The sequence below is a fragment of the Mercurialis annua genome, linkage group LG5, assembly GCF_937616625.2.
Source record: "Mercurialis annua linkage group LG5, ddMerAnnu1.2, whole genome shotgun sequence".
Taxonomy (NCBI): domain Eukaryota; kingdom Viridiplantae; phylum Streptophyta; class Magnoliopsida; order Malpighiales; family Euphorbiaceae; genus Mercurialis; species Mercurialis annua.
Window position 1 is genome coordinate 8462706 of NC_065574.1, and position 18615 is coordinate 8481320.

The window sequence follows — 18615 nt, forward strand, 5'->3', positions numbered from 1 at the left end:
CACCTCCTCATAAATCACTCGATAATGTTGGTGATCCTCTAACTCATCAGCACAACCAGCCTGTTCGAGTGTATCCACCCCATCACTAATAACAAGCGCTTTTCAAAATGAGCGAATACTATACAGACTTATCGATATACCTGACAATAATACATCACAATTATGTTAATACTAATTATAACATTTATATTTATGATTAGTATCCAAAATGTAATGCGTGGTACCTGAATCTATCACTTTTCTCAATTCATATGCACACGTGATCTGATGTTGTTCTCAGCACACAACCACACCAATCGTAAACATCAGTACTCAAAGTTGATTGAGTTGTTAGTTTTTTTGTTTTATATTATGTTATTTAGTTATGAACTCTGTTATCTATTATGTATTATATTTTTGTACTTTGTTAAATAATTCTATTAAATATTATTTTATTATGTGATTTGTATTACATATTTTGGAGTTTGTTCGCTACTTTGTAATATGGATAATAATAACACGCATAGTAATAACACACGTTTTCAGGAAACATCTTTTCAAAGGGAGGACATTTTCCGGAAATGTCTTCCCTCTGGACAACCCAAATTGCGTCAAACGTCCTCCCTCTGGACCGACGCAATCAAGGTGCGTCGGTCCAGAAATTTTTCAAAAAAAATTATAAAATAGAATAAAGAAGACAATGTTTTTTTTATCTCAAGAGTTATTCCAGAATTTTGATGTTTGTTTCAAAAGAATTGTAATCGTAATCACTCATTACGATTTTCGTATTCGAATGAGGTTGAGACATAATATCTTAATATTTTTGTTAAAAGGGCAATGAGTTAATAATTAGAGGCGGTAACTAATAAATAAAGGCGGTATATAGTAAACCCCATCTTGAATTATACCTATTTATGGGCTGGGTTCGGGCTGGGCGGGCTTTATAATTTTTCTTACAAGCCCAATTTCGGTCTGAGCCCGTATCGAGCTCTATATTTCCTACCCACCCGACTTCAACGCTATATTTTTACGGACTCGGACCGAACTTGGGCGAGCTTACACATAAATTTTGCAATGAAAGCCCGAGTCAGTCCATAAAATAACGAATTTTTTGCGAGTTTGGGCTCGGGCCGGACTTGGGACGAAAAATTATTATACAAACCCGCCCTAAGCACCAGCCTCGGACGGGCACCCAAACACATGAACACATCTATCTTGAACCAATGAAATATATTAGCCTTTGTAATAAAACTATCCTTTGGTATCAGCGGCACAAGTCAATTGTCGGTAAAATTGTTTTAGCTACACGGTACGTTTTGGTTAGTCATTCACTATAGAGGTGGCCATGGTTCATAACCCGGTGGTTCCGGTTCGGAACCGCCGGATCGCGGTTCAAAAAATTATAGAACCGGCCTGGACCCGTCTAAGTGATGGTTCCATGCCGGTCGGGTTCCGGTTTCGGGTTGTTGACGGTTCAAAAGCATTACAATTTAATTACTAAAAATTAAAAAATCAATTTAAAACTAAAATAACATACACAGATGATATTCTAAAAAAAAATCAAATTTCTTAATTATTATGTTAATCAAAAAATTAACTAAAATAAATTTTAACTAAATAATATTAAAATAAAATAAATCATACGGTCACTTTGTGATTACTATATTATTCTGTATGACAAATAAATATATATATTCATATTTTTATTTAACTTACTATTAAAATCCTACCATAATCTAATATAATATATTAATAAACATATAATTTAATATAGTGTATATAGTAGTTACAAAATATAAATATAATAAAGATAATATATACAGATATATAAATATATAATAATATATATTTATATATATAAATTAAAAGTAAATATTTTTTAATAACGGGTTTGACTTTTGAACCGTCGGTTTATGGTTCAAAAAATTTGAAACCGGCCCATACCCGTCTAAGTGACGGTTTCGGACCGGGTTTGACCGGTTCCGGGCCGGTTTACGGACTGACCGGCCCATGGCCCTTCCTCTGAATCTGGACTGGGTCGTTTCTTTCTTCCCCTTTCCTTTATTCCTTGCACTTAATATTTCAAATTAAGAAAATAAATCGATTTTGTTGTAAGCAGAGCCGAGACTAGAAAATGATACTAGCAGTATTATTTGCCAATGTTGAAGGTAACATTTTGATCGAACGGTAAGCATCTTAACTCAAATTACATCGTTTTTTATTTGGATTTTGAATATCCTTTTCTTCAGATCTTATTGGGGTTTTATTATTTTTGTGATAGCTTGTTATAAATTTGTGTATTAGGGTTGTAATTCATGCGGGAAATTTAGTTAATTCCTTATGCTGATCACATGTATGCAAATTCACCTTCTTTGGATTGTATTTTTACATCAATTTCAAAACCTTTATGTTTTATTTTTCATGTCTGAATTATGTTATACAAATTAATAGAACTGTTAACTGTTGATGTATTGCAGATTTAGTGGAGTTCCGGCCGAGGAGCGGCTACATTGGAGATCTTTCCTAGTCAAGCTGGGGGCAGATAATCTTAAAGGTGTAAAAAATGAAGAGCTTCTTGTTGCATCCCACAAGTATGTATTGCTGATGTATTGCAGATTAGGTGTAACTCCTAATGTTACTGTGCAAATGTATATTGCAAATACTGTTAGTTTAGTGTCGTATAAGGTTTACAATCGTTGAATCGTCTTTGCCGCGACTTATTGCTGTCTCGTTTTTTTAGCATGTTACCACATTTCGGGAAACATTTCATGTCTACATTGAACATTTGACGATAGGGAATGGTTACCGTAACTGTGTCTATTCTTAATGCAGTAAAAGATAGATTTATGATTTTTCTGATAAAAGCAGGATAATTTAAACTGCTGAAGTAGGCTATTAAGAAACCATATAAGTCAACCATATATCTTAATGCAGAATATCTTCATAGGTAGTGGAGATATTTTCTACTTGTTTGCTTGATAGGAAACATTTCTGATTTACTGATTTCACATCATGTGTTCTGAATTCCTATACTTATAGAGTACAGACCCTAATTGTCCATCTTATCAGGAACCATTTAATGTTACTATGCTACATAATCTCCTTAAGTGTACGAAGTTACATATTTTTAACCGAGCATCTATTTAAAATTATTGGAATCTTAGTTGTTTTCATCGATTTTTTTTCTTCTCAACCATTCCACTTAACTTCCCCTGAATCTTCTTTTCCCTTATCAGGTCAGTTTATATCGTCTACACAGTGCTTGGGGATGTCAGCATATTTGTTGTTGGAAAGGATGAATACGATGAACTTGCATGTAAGTACAATTACTTCTTTAAGATCCCTTTTGGTTATTCAAAGGTAAAACGATAATAGAATGCCAAAGTTACTCTTAGATTAAAGATCTTGCAGCTTCTAGGTCCCTTTGGTAGATGCTCTTGTTTAATTTGGTTTTCACTTTTCTTGCATAAAGCTGCTGACCTCCAGGTATACTGTGAATACCAGATTCAGTTCCTCTGTTGAGATTGCTGGCCTGACACTTATCACAGTCTAGAAGTTGGTGATTGAGTGAGATATATAGGAAAAGAGTTGTACACTTTTGCTTATAAATAATGAATTAACCTATTTGTACTGTAATGTTAAAAGTTTATAAAAAGGGAACACACAGAAAATAGAATGGAGAGACGTTGACAGTGTGAAGCTATATTGCTGATGAGAAACGGAGTTTCATTTTTCTTATTCTTTCTGCAGTGGTAGAAGTCATCTTTGCTATTACCTCAGCTGTCAAGGATGTATGTGGGAAGCCTCCAACTGAGCGCCTTTTCCTTGACAAGTACGGAAAGATATGCCTATGCCTGGATGAAATAGTTTGGAAGGTACGGATGCTAAATGACAATTAGCTTGAAACTACTTTTTTTTGCTGTTTGGAAATTTCTTACATGTTAGATTCCATCTTAAAACCAATTGGTATTAAGTGGAGGTGTCCAACTAATATATAAACACATGTCCATCCACACACACAATCAATATGGGATTTCCCAATTCAACATTACATACTCAATTCGGCATGGTATCGTGGGCTCACAAATTTGGTCAAAGCTGAACCTATATATAAATGTACACTTAATAACAAAGTAAAACGGCATGCCTTGTCTCCACAGACAACCTAAGTGGTAGGGACATTGTAATCCGACTTGGAAATCTCAGGTTTGATTCCCCATCCCCTGTTTTAATATAAGAAGGAAGCATGCCTTGCTTTGTGATGTTTTAACTTAGTAGTTCATACTCCCTCCATTTCATTATTTGACGTTTAAAGACCAAAAAGATTAAGTGTAATTAATATGTGTATATGGTACTATTACTTATAATAACTCTCTCATTCATTTAATAGCTTTGTATATTTTTGAGAGCACTGAGTAATACAATAAGGGTATGATAGAGAAAAGGTAGTTTAAATGCACTGGTAACTGAAAACATCAAAAATTGGTTCAAAAAATTTAACCTAAAATGTCAAATAACGTGGAATGGAGGCAGTATTTCATTGAAACGCTATTAGGCATTTCAGTCATTACATTAACCTTGTGTGGTATCTACGCATCTTTCTACAATTCACCTGCTAGACAACTCCATAATGCTGTTGTTCTATCGTAAACGACTTCAAACACTTCATTTCCATTTCTTTTCTCTGAAGGGATTGCTGGAGAATACCGATAAGGATAGAATTAGAAGACTGGTGAGACTAAAACCTCCAACAGAAGTCTAAGTAGAGATGTTATTTGGTTTAACCAGACAAATGGATAGTAATGGTATGGGAGCACAATTAAATTTGTCATCTTCAAATGATTTCTTCTATTGTTTGTCCCCCCACTCTTTCTTTCGTACGTAGTAGTGAATGATTTGGCCTTGTATTTTCATCCGCACAGTTATACTTTCATACATAGTGCAATGTATTTGCATTGCAGAAATGTCATGAACTCAAATTTCTGCAGAAACTAGATATTGTTCAAGTGTTGATCATAATGTACCAATCTGGATTATATGAAAACCATATTTCATGTTTGATTACCTAGCCATTAGGAAATTCATTTAGTCAATTCCAATTAACAAATTTGTCTTATCAAGAAAAAAAACTAATTTGTCATGTTAAGGTACTGCTCCATCCTTGTATGACACGTAATATTCTTTTTGCCAATAGTGTCGACAACAAAAACTATAAGGACTAGATGGCTGGTAGAAAAAGCAAAAATCTACAATGCATCCTTTTTTTGATTGGTTTAAGGAAATGTAATTTAAATGAACCTAGTTCACACTATAAAATTGTGAACGATCTATTAATTACATAACACATGATATTATTGAATGAAGTAATTGATTAATGAGTATTTAGTTCTAATTAAAATGTTTACCAATTAATGCAATATTTATTGATGGTTAATTATATCCATAATATCACAGATAATGTAATAATTGATAAATTAAATTCTATGAAGCACCGACACTCCGTCGGAGTGCTGTATCTAGGGGGTCGACACGGGGACATAGGGACATGCGGGGGACACGGTGGGGATACGTACCCGATACGCCACATGGCATGTCCCCGTACCTTTGACTGGTCAAAGAGGGGGACACGCCGGGGACACTTCGGGAATATTTCTAGTGGCATTTTAGTTAATTTTTTTTTTGTATGGATTTTCTTTTGTAAAAAAATTAAATAAATAAATCCAAACCCAAATACAATTAGATAATAACATAAACTAAAGAGATTATTTTCCAAATACCTGTTTTGGATAAAGCATTTACACCATTTTGTCCCATCTTTTTCTCTTATCTTACATTACCTAATAAGCTAACTTATTTACCAAAAATACCCACTATATAAAGAAGCTTATCTCATTTTAGGTTAAATTTTTACATAACCATCCTTTTTTTCTCTCTCTTCTCTCTCTTCTTCTCTTTTCTTTTCTTCTTCTTTCCTTCTTCTTTTTCATTTGATTTTCAGTTTATCTCCTCCGATTACTTTTTCGTTCGTCTTTTCCGTTCGTCTTTCCGGTCGCGCTTCCGTTCGTCTACTTCCGATGGATTTCTCGTCGTTTCCGGTCGTTTTTCCGTTCGCGCTAGTTCGTTCGTCTTTCCCGTTCGCGCTATGGATTTCTCGACTCGTTTTTAGATTTGTGTAATTTTTTAGGTTTTCTTTAATGATTTAAATATTTTGTAAATAAATTATTGTAGATCTATAATTTTTGTTTATAAAATTGTTTTATTATTCATATAATTATTTATTTTGTCTTCTCTTATTCATAGATTTGTTGATTGCTACTGATTTTGTAAAGAAAATATTGATTTATGGTGCATTTGTAATAATTTTACAATATCTTTACGTTTTAGTGTATTTGTGGTGTATTAATGGTGTATTTCTGCCGTTTTTAGTACATTTATGGTGTATTTGCAGTGTTTATGGTGCATTTGCAGTGTTTATGGTATATTTGCAGTGTTTCATGGTTAAACCATAAAAAACACTACAAAATGCCATAAATACACTACTTATACACTATATATACATTAATTTTACACTATATAAACACCATAAAAACACTATATATACACTACTGTTACACTATAAAAAAATAAAATAAAAAATTTCAGGAAAAAAATCTATAAAAAATAAAAAGTAACACTATATATACACTAATTTTACACTATATAAAAAAACTGCCGGTCGGTTCGGTTGACCGAACCGAAAAAACTGAAAACCGAAATTGAAAACTGAAAAAGGTATTTATAAAATTAAAAAAAAAGTATTTTTCGTAAATGAAAAAAGTCAGAAAAGAAAAGTCAAAACTTACAATGTAAAGTTGTAAATAAAATGTCAAAATATATATTTTGGGAAATTACCACTAAACTAAACCCTATTTCTAATTTTAAAAAAATACCGCAACCCTCTATTTTAAAAAAGAAGCAGTAGGCTATTTTAGAAGAAAACAAACAAACAAAACAGCAGCCCCTATTTTAAAAAAAAAAATACAGTAGCCCCTCTCTTAAAAAAAAAGGCCAATTCACCAAAAAGTACCAAACCTTTACGGGTTGTGTCAAATTTAGCCAAACCTTTTAAAACCACCCTATTTGGCCAAACCTTTGGTTCTCCGTTCCAAATTCGGCCATCTGCGAACCAAACCGTAATTGCCTTCCGCGTGGCAGCCCTGTCATCAATGAATCACCAAAACTACACCGTATTGATGATGACATGGCCCAATTTTAATTTACTAACCGAACTCGGTTTAAACCACAAGCAACCTGACCAAATCATCCACCAACCTAACTCAACTAATGAAACGCAACGTTTTTCTTCAAATTCAGAAGGTGAAAACGCTGCGTTTCATTTTTCCCACTGAAACCCAATTTCATTTTCCCTCTTCGACATTTTTCATCTTCTCAAACTAATCTTCTCTACCCTAAAAAAACTCAGAAAGAAAAAAAACCCTAATGTGGAAGAATAAATGCAATGAATCTGTCAATTTCTAAATAATTTCTCCCTCGTTGCTGTGCACATCGATGGCGACTGGAAGACCGAAAAATTACATGTAAGTAATCGACTTTTATTACCCTCGTTTGGATATGGTCAGGTTGATTTAAACTTTAGGGTTTGTGGCATTGGGCAGTTTTAATTACTTTTATCGATTCCTTTAGGGTTTAATTTTGCAAATTGTGTTATTTTGGATAGTTAGGGTTCTTTTCAGTTTTGATTTCAAAATTAGGGTTTCTGGTGTTAGGCATTTGAAAATAGGTGCTTCGATTCTTTTAGGGTTTCTTTTTGCAATTGGGGTTTGATTTGCAAGTTGGGTTATTATTTTAATATTAGGGTTTCTGGTGTTAGGCATTTTAAAATTAGGGTTTTTTCAGTTTTGATTTTCAAATTAGGTTTTTTGGTTTCTACTTAGAATTTCTGGTGTTTGGCATTTTAAAATTAGGGTTTCTGGTGTTAGGCATTTTAAAATTAGGGGTTCTTTTTTCAGTTTTGATTTTCAAATTAGTTTTCTGGTTTCTAGTTATGCTGCCATGGTGTTAGGCATTTTATAATTAGGGTTTCTGGTTTGAATTTCACTCTGCAGTTATTTTCAATTAACAGTAACACATTGTAGCAGGTTTTTCTAGTTAGAATGTTCTGAAATTAGTGTTGTAGTGTTTAGTGCTCAGATTATGGTGTGCCTTGTATGCTAATTAGATGTTCTGTTATTTAGTGCTCATATTATGATGTTCTGAAATTGGATTGCTATTGTTGTGAAACTGGATTTCTATTTGCGCTATTTTGTAGGTCTTAAGTTGAAATTGGATGGGTATTTTTGTGAAATTGGATTGCTATGTTTGCTATTTGGTAGGTCTTTAGTTGAAATTGCATTGTTTTTGTTTGTGAAATTGGATTGCTATATTTGCTATTTGGTAGGTCTTAAATTGAAATTTATTGGTATGTTTGCTTTGACTGACAACATTACCATAATGCGATGTTAATATTGTCGACTGTTTATATTTCAGAGCTTCCGTGGAAGTATGGGTTGATGTTGATATGACTGATACAGTACCAGTTAAGTGGAAAGAAAACAGCGGTCAGTACGTGCAACCGTCATGGTACTGTAATGAAGGATTAACCTTTAGTGGCATAGTTGGCAGGGTTAAAAGTATGGGGTTTGCAGTTAGCAGAATTGGTGTTTTTAAACCAACCCGAGAGTATAAATCAAGAGGGGAATGGGACGTGTTAACAATGTTGAACAACGATGATGATGTCAAAGAATTTTGGATCGCAGCTCAAAACGTCGGGTTTGCAAAAATGTTCATAGAGTGTAAAGCTCAGCCAACTCAAAAGCCTGTACTAGAAACAGAAGGAGATTTGGAGTCTGGGAATGCAAGTTTAGAGGAACTTATAAATTTGGAGGATGATGCATATGCGGAGGAATATGCGGATATAGAAGATGCAAATTTGGAGGATGAGCCAATTGTGCAGGCCTATGTGGAGGATGATGCCCCTGGGGAAGATGGAAGTTTGGAGAATGAGTCTACTATGCAGGCTGAAACTAATATTGAGGATGACATGAGGTACATGGCTGACAGCGAACAAGGAACTGATGACGACGCCGACGAAGTTAATGGTGGAAATGAGTCTGACGAAGAGTGTATTACTGCTAGGGAGAGCAATCGTACTTTTCGCACCTTGGCCGTAGATTCAATATATGGCTTAGGTTTAGATGACATGTTAGCTGCCCCCGGCGGTGTTTTTAATGATGACAGTGTAGTGAATGAAGATACAATTAATGGAAATGCTGAAACATTTGGGAGTGATTATGCAGACAGTGATGACGGGTTAGTCACTCCATCAAGTAGCGATGAGGATGATATGGAGATTAGGGTAAGAAAGAAACCTAAGCGGACTTTTTATAATCCCAAGTGCAACCACGAGGAACTGAAATTTAAGGTCGGGATGCGTTTTACGACAAGAGATCAATTGAGGAATGCTATTCAGCAGTGGGCAGTATTGAACGGACACAATGTGGGCTGGACTAGGAGTTCTCGTACTAGGGTAGAGGCTGTTTGTAGTGGAGATTGCCCTTGGACCCTATACGCATCCAAACTCGGAGGTGAGAAGACCTTTTGGATTAGACGAGTATCGAAAGAGCATACTTGTCCTAGGTCCATGACGAATAGGCAAGCTTCAGCTGACTGGGTTGCAAAGGAGTTCATTCAGAAGTTTCGTAGGAACCCAATGTATGTCGCGAGTGAAATGATGCTTGATGTGAAGGAGAAGTACAACAGCCTTATTGTTTCGCGATCGACTTGTTACAGAGCTAGGGATTTAGCTTTGCTGATTATTCGGGGGTCCATCGAAACCCATTATGCATTGTTTAGATCATATGATGCTGAGCTGAAGAGGGTTGATAAGGAGGGTCTGTTTAGGTTTTTTTTCATTCACAATCCAGACACTGGGGCTCCAATATTTCAGAGGTATTACGTTGGTTTTTCGGGGCTAAAGAAGGGTTTTAAGAATGGTTGTAGACCTATTCTATGCGTCGACGGATGTTTTTTGAAAACCTTAGTTGTCGGAGCGCTACTCAGTGCGGTTGCACGTGACGGCAATAATCAGATGTTTCCGGTTGCGTGGGCCATAGTCGAAGCTGAAAACGAAGAAACATGGACTTGGTTTATTGATTACTTGATGGACGATTTGGGCTACGACGATGGATTTGGGCTGTCATTTGTCAGTGACCAACAAAAGGTAATGTCTTGGCCTTTATTTCACTTTGTTTTTCATTTCTGTGTTATATTTGTTGTTGTTTTTGGCATATACTGAATTTAATTTTAATTTGTTACTTTCTTGTGTCCTCAAGTTGCTGTGTTGTTTGAGTAAATTGTTAGTTGGTGCCTTCCTGAGTTTCTAGATTTATTTTAACAATTTAATACAAAATTAATACTTAAGTGGTTTGTGGAACATAACTTTTAGACTCTTTCGAAATAATTACTTAAGTGGTTTTCCCAAAGAGATCAGTTGCATAAAATTGAACATAAGAAAATTGGCATTTTATCAAGAAAAGTTACATTGTTAAGTAGGTAGGATTTAAAAATCACAAGGCAAACTATTATAAACCAACAAAATACTGTGGCATGTCTGTAAGTTTCTTCCCCATGCCTTTGTGTTGGACCTGTTGGTCTGTTGGGTCTGTTGGGTCCTTAAACTGGACTGCATGAGAAAACACTAATGAGCTATATTTTTAGCATTTTGGTTTCAAACATGGCAATTACTGGCTTTAAATTTCTTCTTTCTGTTCTTTTAAATTACAACTAGGTTTTGAATTCTCTCAAGACCTAAGTATATTGAAGTTTTAAAACAAATCATATGTTGGAGTGTCACTGTCTTCCTCTTATTGAGTTGTCATCAGGTTGCTGTTTCTATTGTTTATAGATTTTGTGGCTTGTACCTTTCTATATGGCTTTTTGTACCCTTGTAATTTAACCTTGAATATTTCGTACAACTTGAGTATGCTCAGATTATGTGGCCTCAAATTCAAAATTATGTGATATGCTGAATTGTAAAGATTGCATTGTTTTTTATTTGACAGGGATTAGCAAATGCTATTCGGAAACGAGTCCCTTTAGCGGAACACAGAAATTGTGCGCGACATATTTACGCCAATTGGAAGAAGAATCATAGGGGGCCGGAGTTGAAAAGGATTTTCTGGAATATCGTTACTGCTACGAATGGGCCGGAGTACAAGGCGCATCTGAAATTGCTACAAACAGAAAGTCCACTTGCGCATACTGATTTTTTAAAACAGAGTCCAACAGTCTTTTGCAAATCATTTGTGAGAACAAGGCCACTTTGTGATGCCATAACTAGTAATCTGGTGGAGACCTTTAATGGATACATTGTCAAGGCGCGACAATTGCAAGCCATCCATATGCTCGAAGAGATTCGTACTACACTCATGCAACGAATGTACACAAAGAATGACATGATGGTAAAGCACCATGAGGATCTGTGTCCTAGAATTAGGCAAAAGGTTGAAAAAAATCAGAAGCTAACAAGGCATTGCAATGTGACAGCTGCAAAGGGGTCTTTTCAAGTTAAGTTTTTTGAACATCAGTTTGTCGTTGACCTCACTAGAAAAACATGCTCCTGCATTGCATGGCAGTTGACGGGCATACCGTGCTGTCACGCACTCTCTTGCATCAATTTCATGCGGCACAATGCGGCAGACTATGTCGATGGCTATTACAAAAGAGAAAAGTACTTGAAGGCGTATGAGTTTGCTCTCCAGCCTATTAATGGTCCCAACATGTGGCCTGAAGTTGAAGGGTATCCTATTTTACCGCCTCCATATAGGAAAATGCCGGGGCGACCAAAGAAAAAATGAAAGAGAGATGCCGATGAGGACCCAAAACGCAGGAGTGGTATGATAATGACTTGCAAGCATTGCCGTAATGAGGGTCACAACATCAGGGGATGTCCCAAAATTGACAAGGATCCAACTCCAAAGCCACCGAAGGTATGTCATTACATAAGTTGGTTTTTTTTTTTGTAACTGTTGCCCGTTTTATTAATTCTTATGATTGTATTTCATGTTTGTCCTATGAAGGGTCGAACTGGTAGGCCATTAAAGAAGAATGCTTCTGCTGCCAATACGAAGGAGAAGAGCTCTGCCTCTTCGTCGAAAAGGAAAGGGAAGGCAGCTGACACCCAACCTTCTGCCCCTAAAGCTTCCAGAAAGAAATCAAAAAATCCATTAATATCCACTCAAGAGTCTGCAGCAGTTGGGAGCAATAATCAAGCAAGCCAAAGCAACGAGTCCATTGCTGCCATGGCTATCCAAAAGGCACAGAATGAGAGAGAAGCTCGCCAGGTGACCTTTGAAACACTTCATAATACAAAATTTGAGATAATGACTGAATCTGGAAGTATATTGCTGCCATGGTTTTTTCATGATTTTTTTACTTTCTTTTTAATGCAGGTCAGGAAAGGTGTTGGTATGCGAGTAATGACTGAATCTGGAAGTATATATACTAGAGTAAGTATACTTTCGTTAGAAATTTATTTAATATATAGGCTGTTTGTAGCATGGTAGTTGGTTTTTTTATTAGAAATAAGTATTTTGGTTAAGCTTTTCAATTGGATACATTAGAAGTTGTATGATTTCACTTTGTTCGTTTTGAGGTAAACGTCTATTAGGCAGGGGTTTTTGGTGAGTTTGGGAATAAGTGTTGTAATTTTGCATGGATAAAAGTGACTGCCGTATTCTTCCCACTTGTGATTTTGTGTGCAGTAGTTCCATTGTTTTGTGATTTTGTGATTTTGACCACATGTTGTTATGTGTTTGCAGTCGGCCTGGAATAGCAAAGTAAACTATGTTTACGGATCCAATGCTACAAGAGATGCTCTTACAGCTCCTAAGAGAGGTAGAGGAAGGCCCCCCGGAAGCAGTAACAAAAAGAAAGATGCACCAGGTTCAAGTAATAGCACACCGAAGGGAAGCTGATCAACATTAGTGGATGTCTTTTTGCTTTTGTAAATGCTTGTGAATAAACACTAACAAGCTTTTATGATACTATATTTTTGGGATCACTAACTCATACACACAGTATGTTAGTGTAAATGCTTGTAATTATATAGAAACAAGCTTCATTTTGTTTAGGTAATGCTTGTATGAACAAGCTACTTTTGGTTTGCACCCATCAATTATATATATATATGTTTACAATTGCCTCATCATCTATTTCTTAATGTAGTAGCTTTATTATGTTTTTATTTCATTTATTATGTTTTTATTTCATTTAACAGTACCATACAATTGCCTTGTAATAATGTGATAACAAATACTCTATTTAAGCCATGCAGCTCATTATCATTGATACACAAGATGGCAATCAAACCTTGTCTCCAAAGTGAATACAAAACCGAAAATGTCAAAATAGAGAGAAATGCACCATTCACTTCATTAGTACATATTACACAACAGTAGCACAAGATTGACCAAAAGTCAATTCACAAAATATTACATATCATCTTCTAAAGCACAAGATTGACCCAAAGTCAATTCACAAAATATTACATATCATATTCTAAAGCACAATATTTTACGTTGCTAGCACCAAAAAGAGTTAAATACTTTCCTACATACTTCCTACATACTTCCTACATAAACCTACATACTTCCTACATAAACCTACATACTTCCTACAAACAGCCTACAACCTTCTTCGAGCTCCAATGTCATCACCTACACCACATTACTTGCTGATTAAACTGCAAATACATAAAGGACATAAAAAAAATGAATAGTAGCATTATATTGCAAAACCTGCCGCAACTCTGCGAACCTTCATCATCAGACTTCAACTTCCGATTCTCTTCAATGAGCCTATCTCGATCATCAATGAGCTTCTCAAACGTTATTGCCGCTCTCTGTTGTGCTTCCCTAATCCTAGCAAGTTGTTCATCTTTCTCTGCAATCAGAATCTCCTGGTTTCGCACTTGCCCATTCAGCAATTTGATCTGTTCCAGTAAATAGCCAATCTTCAAGAACAATTCTGCCGAAGGCTCTCCATCATACCATTGGAACGCACCACAATCATCTGTCTACACCAGTAAAACCATTATTCAAAATACACACCAATTCCTAGTATACACACACACACACTAATTCCCTAAAATACACAACAATTCCTACTATATACACTTACTAATTGCTCAGCATATCAAAAACTTCAACCTAGCTCAACTACAAAACACACTAATCGCTTACAAGTTTGCAAGAAAACATAATACAACCAAATTATACACTAATTACTACCAAAACAACGTAACACATCCACAATATCCCTAAATTTGCACTAATTTGGAGAAACCCCAAATTATCCCTAAACTCGCAGAAACCTAATTAAATTATAAAAAAAAAATCTTGCATTTCACTTACTTTATACTTGGAGCATCTCCAAAACCTCCTTCCAGGGTTCTTTTGCGTCCACGATGTGTAAAGATACAGTCTTCCGTGCTTACAGTTACCACGAACTCTGGTAGGAGGCAAATTGAGTAACTCTTCCGTCGCATTTTCCATAACACGCGATGTTTCAGAAATCGAAGACATTTCGTCAAGAGAACGGAGGAATCTGCTGCAATGGGTATGAGATAGAAAAGTTAGGGTTTTTTTCTTAACAGTAAAAATTAGGGATTTGAAAGCTTCAGTGATATTTAAAATGTCGATACTTGGGTTTTGAAGGAGAGAATCAAAACGCATCGTTTAGGGAGTTGGGTGGATGATTTGGTCAGGTTGCTTGTGGTTTAAACCGAGTTCGGTTAGTAAATTAAAATTGGGCCATGTCATCATCAATACGGTGTAGTTTTGGTGATTCATTGCTGACAGGGCTGCCACGCGGAAGGCAATTACGGTTTGGTTCGCAGATGGCCGAATTTGGAACGGAGAACCAAAGGTTTGGCCAAATAGGGTGGTTTTAAAAGGTTTGGCTAAATTTGACACAACCCGTAAAGGTTTGGTACTTTTTGGTGAATTGGCCAAAAAAAAAGAATCCTAACTCACTTCTTTATGTTGGAATTGTAAGTTCAACTAACTTACGTATTACTTACGCATCTTATGACATAATATTTATTATTTTTTCATTTTGAAACCTTATATACGAGTAAATATATATTTTAAAAAAAATAAAAAAATTGTCATGTTCCCGCCGTACCTGTGTCCTATTTTTTTCTAAAATGCCGTTTTCCGTACACGTACCCGTATCGGTGCTTCATAGATGATATTGAATGAACTCCAAAAACTTTATTCTATGGTCATGCAAAACTGAAATATGTGAAATGTCGTCAATATCATATATACAATCTAAATTAATAACATGTATTTCATTTTTAACATTCATATTAATGCATATGATGCAAGCTTTCATAACATTTCTCAGAGTTTCGCGACGCCAAAAACGTATTGGTCCAAACACAACGGCAAATTTCGATAACAATATTCCAAATGCTCATTTAGTGTCTTTTCTTAGTGATTCATGAGTTGCAGCAAACTGTCTATGTTTACAACTTTTTGAAATGAAATTTTTTTCACAAATGTTGACCATAAAAAATAGATATCATCGACAACGTAATATCCCATTGAGTACTGATGACCATTAGTTGAACAATATACTGGTGGAGATCGTCCTTTAACAAATTATGAAAATACAAAAAATTGATCTAAAATATTTATATCATTATATGATCCCGACAATCCAAAAAATGCATGCCATACCCAAAAATGACATGATGCTATAACTTTAAGAATTATAGTCGTTTCACGAACATAACCAACACATATCCCTTTTCAAGCAACTTTATCATATTAAAATATAAATTTTCTTTTTGAAATTTAATATAATACTTTTAGTATATATAAAGTCATTTAAACTATTTATATATGATTTATTTATTTAATAAAATAAAATTTATATATCGTAATAGCTAGCTATAACAAATTAATTTTCAGAATTAACGAAAATATTACCAAATTGTTTTTATAAAATGACTTTTAAATAGCAAGAGTTTTGTTTTAAAAATATAATTTAATTATTATTACTAAATACAATATAGTTTTATAATATTAATAATTATACAATCGAATGTCATTTAATATTACCGACTGTTGCGCTAGACAACATTGGAGCGGCTGCAACATCCTTTGGTAATTCCCCGGCGGCACAAGACAGTTGCCGGTGATTATTTTAGCTACACGGTGCGTTTTGGTCAGTCATTTTTGTAACCCTAACAAATTAACGCCTTCTCCTCTCCCTCCGCTTCTCCTTTAAAACGGTGCGTTTCTTCTTCCTCTGAATCCGGACTGGTTCGTTTTTCTTGCTTCCGATTATAATTGCTGTTAATCTCGTTTTTTACCGTTGAATAGTTCACTTGTTCTCTCATTACTGTAGGATTAGTTGGAATTTTTAAACTGTAAAAACATTAACCCATTTTGTCCTTGCTAAATTTTAAGCACAAGGTGTTTGATCATTTGCCTGAAAGAAAAAAATGAATGTTAATTATTTGTTAAGTTTCATCTCAAATAAATAAGCGAATGTCTTTATTTGGGTGTCGCCATTTTTTTGTTTAAAACTTTTAGCTGCAATAATGCAGAGCTACTTGACTCATATAATTGCTGACTTGATGTGCAGTGTCAAACATATTTATTTGTCTATTCCTCGGAATCGGAATGAATCGGGCACAGGCAATAAAGCGGAAACAGCCCGAATCAAATTCCCCATCTCAATCTCTGACCGAACATGAGCGTACCCTCTACAATGTGATAAAGAACAAACAGGATATGGGGATTTGGACACGAGACATGAAACGGGAAACCAATCTTCCGGACAATGTGGTAAATAAGTCACTAAAGGTGCTTCAGGCCAAGAATTTGATAAAAGAGGTGGTCAACATTCAAAACAAGGGACGGAAACATTTCATGGCAACGGAATTTGAGCCGTCAAAGGAAATAACTGGAGGCGAGTGGTACAGTGAAGGGAGCCTTGATACGGAGTTCATATTGCGCTTGAAAGAGATCTGCACTAAGCGAATATTTCAGCTGAAAGTTGCTACATTGGAGGGAGTTACAGACTCGATTAAAAGGAGTGGTATTATCAACATGGACTTAACGAAACAGCAAATTGAAGAAATTGTGAAGGCTTTGGTTTTGGATAACGAGCTCGTAGAAGTTAAGAGTAATGGAATGGGGGAGTTTACTTCTATTCCAATTGGACAAGTTTGTTATAAATGCGTTCGTAAGGGAAGCATCAGAGCAGAACCAAAACCTGGGGCACTAGCTTCCGTTCCTTGTGGGGTTTGTCCAAGAATAAATCAATGCACACCTAATGGTATAATATCTCCACAAACTTGTATCTACTATACCAAGTGGTTGGATTTTTGATTTGATTTCTTTTGGTTATAAAACAATGCCATGGTTTTGCATAATGTTATAATACCCCCCCAAAAGTTTCTATTTTGATACCAAATGATTGAAGCGTTAGCATGTCTCATGAGTTTTTGTTTTACAGTATATTTTCGATTGGATTGCATGTGATGTAATTATTTCATTGTCACTGCTTAGCCTACAGGTTCTATCAACTTATTGCAATACTCTTTGAACGGTGGGGTAATTGTTGCTCTTTGGAGATATAAATCATTCTATTGTTTGATCATTAGCTATGTCTATTTGGATCATCTACCATTGGCATTACTTTTATGTTCAAAAAAAAGAAGAAGCCTAAAACGATGTTGTTTTATGTTTATCCAATCAGGTGGAAATACCTGCAGATTACATGTGTATTGGTTATGAAACAGCATTGGTTGATTTTCTTTTTTGCAACTATTTATGTATTACTCACCAAGTGTATGCTAGGGTTGTGAACAAGACGAGGCCGAGTTATGCCAAGCTCGGATTCAAGCTCAATCTGATTTATTTAGTCGATATTGAGTTACATGCTGAGTAGCTCAATTCGTTTATACTCCTAGCATGCAAACATGACCTATTCAATCTTCATTTCTCTTCATGCGAAAACAATTTCAACTTTCAAACTGAAATTGGGCAAATTTGTTGACATTATTTGACCCCTGCACTTGTACCCTTTTGCCTATCTAAATCTTAAATTTAACGTCTCCTTTATCGAACTTCTGAATTTGTTAAATAATTCGATTTGACCCCTGAACTTGATAAATACGTAATCATTGAACCCCTCAGTGTCCAGCTGACACTTGAAACATTTTAGAAGAATTTGTATATAAAGGGGTTCAATGATTACGTATTTATCAAGTTCGGTGATCAAACCAGATTATTTAATAAATTTAGAGTTTTGATAGGTGAGACATTAAGTTTAGGGGTTAGATGGGTAAAAGGGTATAAGTTCACGAATCAAACTATAGGGTTTCACATTGGTAAGAAAACAAAAATTCCATACACGATAAGGTTAGTTTTCCTTTCGACGTGTCCCTTTTTAATGAAGGGTTTGGCAAACGATGGTTGAATCATATGTCATTGTTGTAGTTTTTGGTATCGAATTTCATTTTGAGAGTGATGGAAAACTTAAAATGCACTTAATTAGCAAAATTCTTGATAATTTAAT

The 18615-nt window shown here is 35.2% G+C and overlaps 2 protein-coding genes and 1 long non-coding RNA gene across 5 annotated transcripts in view; 2 read left to right on the top strand and 1 right to left on the bottom strand.

The window, feature by feature from the left end:
- The first annotated feature begins 2010 nt into the window (after positions 1-2010).
- LOC126680524 (SPX domain-containing protein 2) overlaps positions 2011-18615 on the top strand; it is a 34487-nt gene continuing 17882 nt past the window's right edge. Inside the window, exons 1-5 of one of the 2 annotated variants that reach the window (XM_050375662.2) lie at positions 2011-2166; positions 2457-2570; positions 3216-3295; positions 3730-3854; positions 4670-5038. In XM_050375662.2, coding sequence (XP_050231619.1) covers positions 2114-2166; positions 2457-2570; positions 3216-3295; positions 3730-3854; positions 4670-4741 — 444 coding nt within the window. In that variant the 5' untranslated portion in view covers positions 2011-2113 and the 3' untranslated portion in view covers positions 4742-5038. Of the gene's footprint in view, positions 2167-2456; positions 2571-3215; positions 3296-3729; positions 3855-4669; positions 5039-18615 lie in introns of those variants that run through there. The other variant, XM_056106037.1, reaches the window with a different exon arrangement.
- On the bottom strand, positions 13443-14521 carry LOC126681396 (uncharacterized). Its single transcript, XR_008790849.1, has 3 exons — positions 14430-14521; positions 13815-14092; positions 13443-13733 (listed from the first exon to the last, which is right to left on the bottom strand). It is a non-coding gene; the product is annotated as an uncharacterized LOC126681396 (long non-coding RNA).
- Positions 16125-17508, top strand: LOC126680523 (uncharacterized). Of its 2 annotated transcripts, none has more exons than XM_050375657.2 (2): positions 16125-16349; positions 16675-17508. In XM_050375657.2, exon 2 carries the CDS (start codon positions 16713-16715, stop codon positions 17421-17423), a length of 711 nt encoding a protein of 236 aa, XP_050231614.1. In that variant the 5' UTR covers positions 16125-16349; positions 16675-16712; the 3' UTR covers positions 17424-17508. The 2 variants fall into 2 exon arrangements, with proteins under 2 accessions (XP_050231614.1, XP_050231613.1); XM_050375656.2 differs by having other exon boundaries at positions 16126-16318.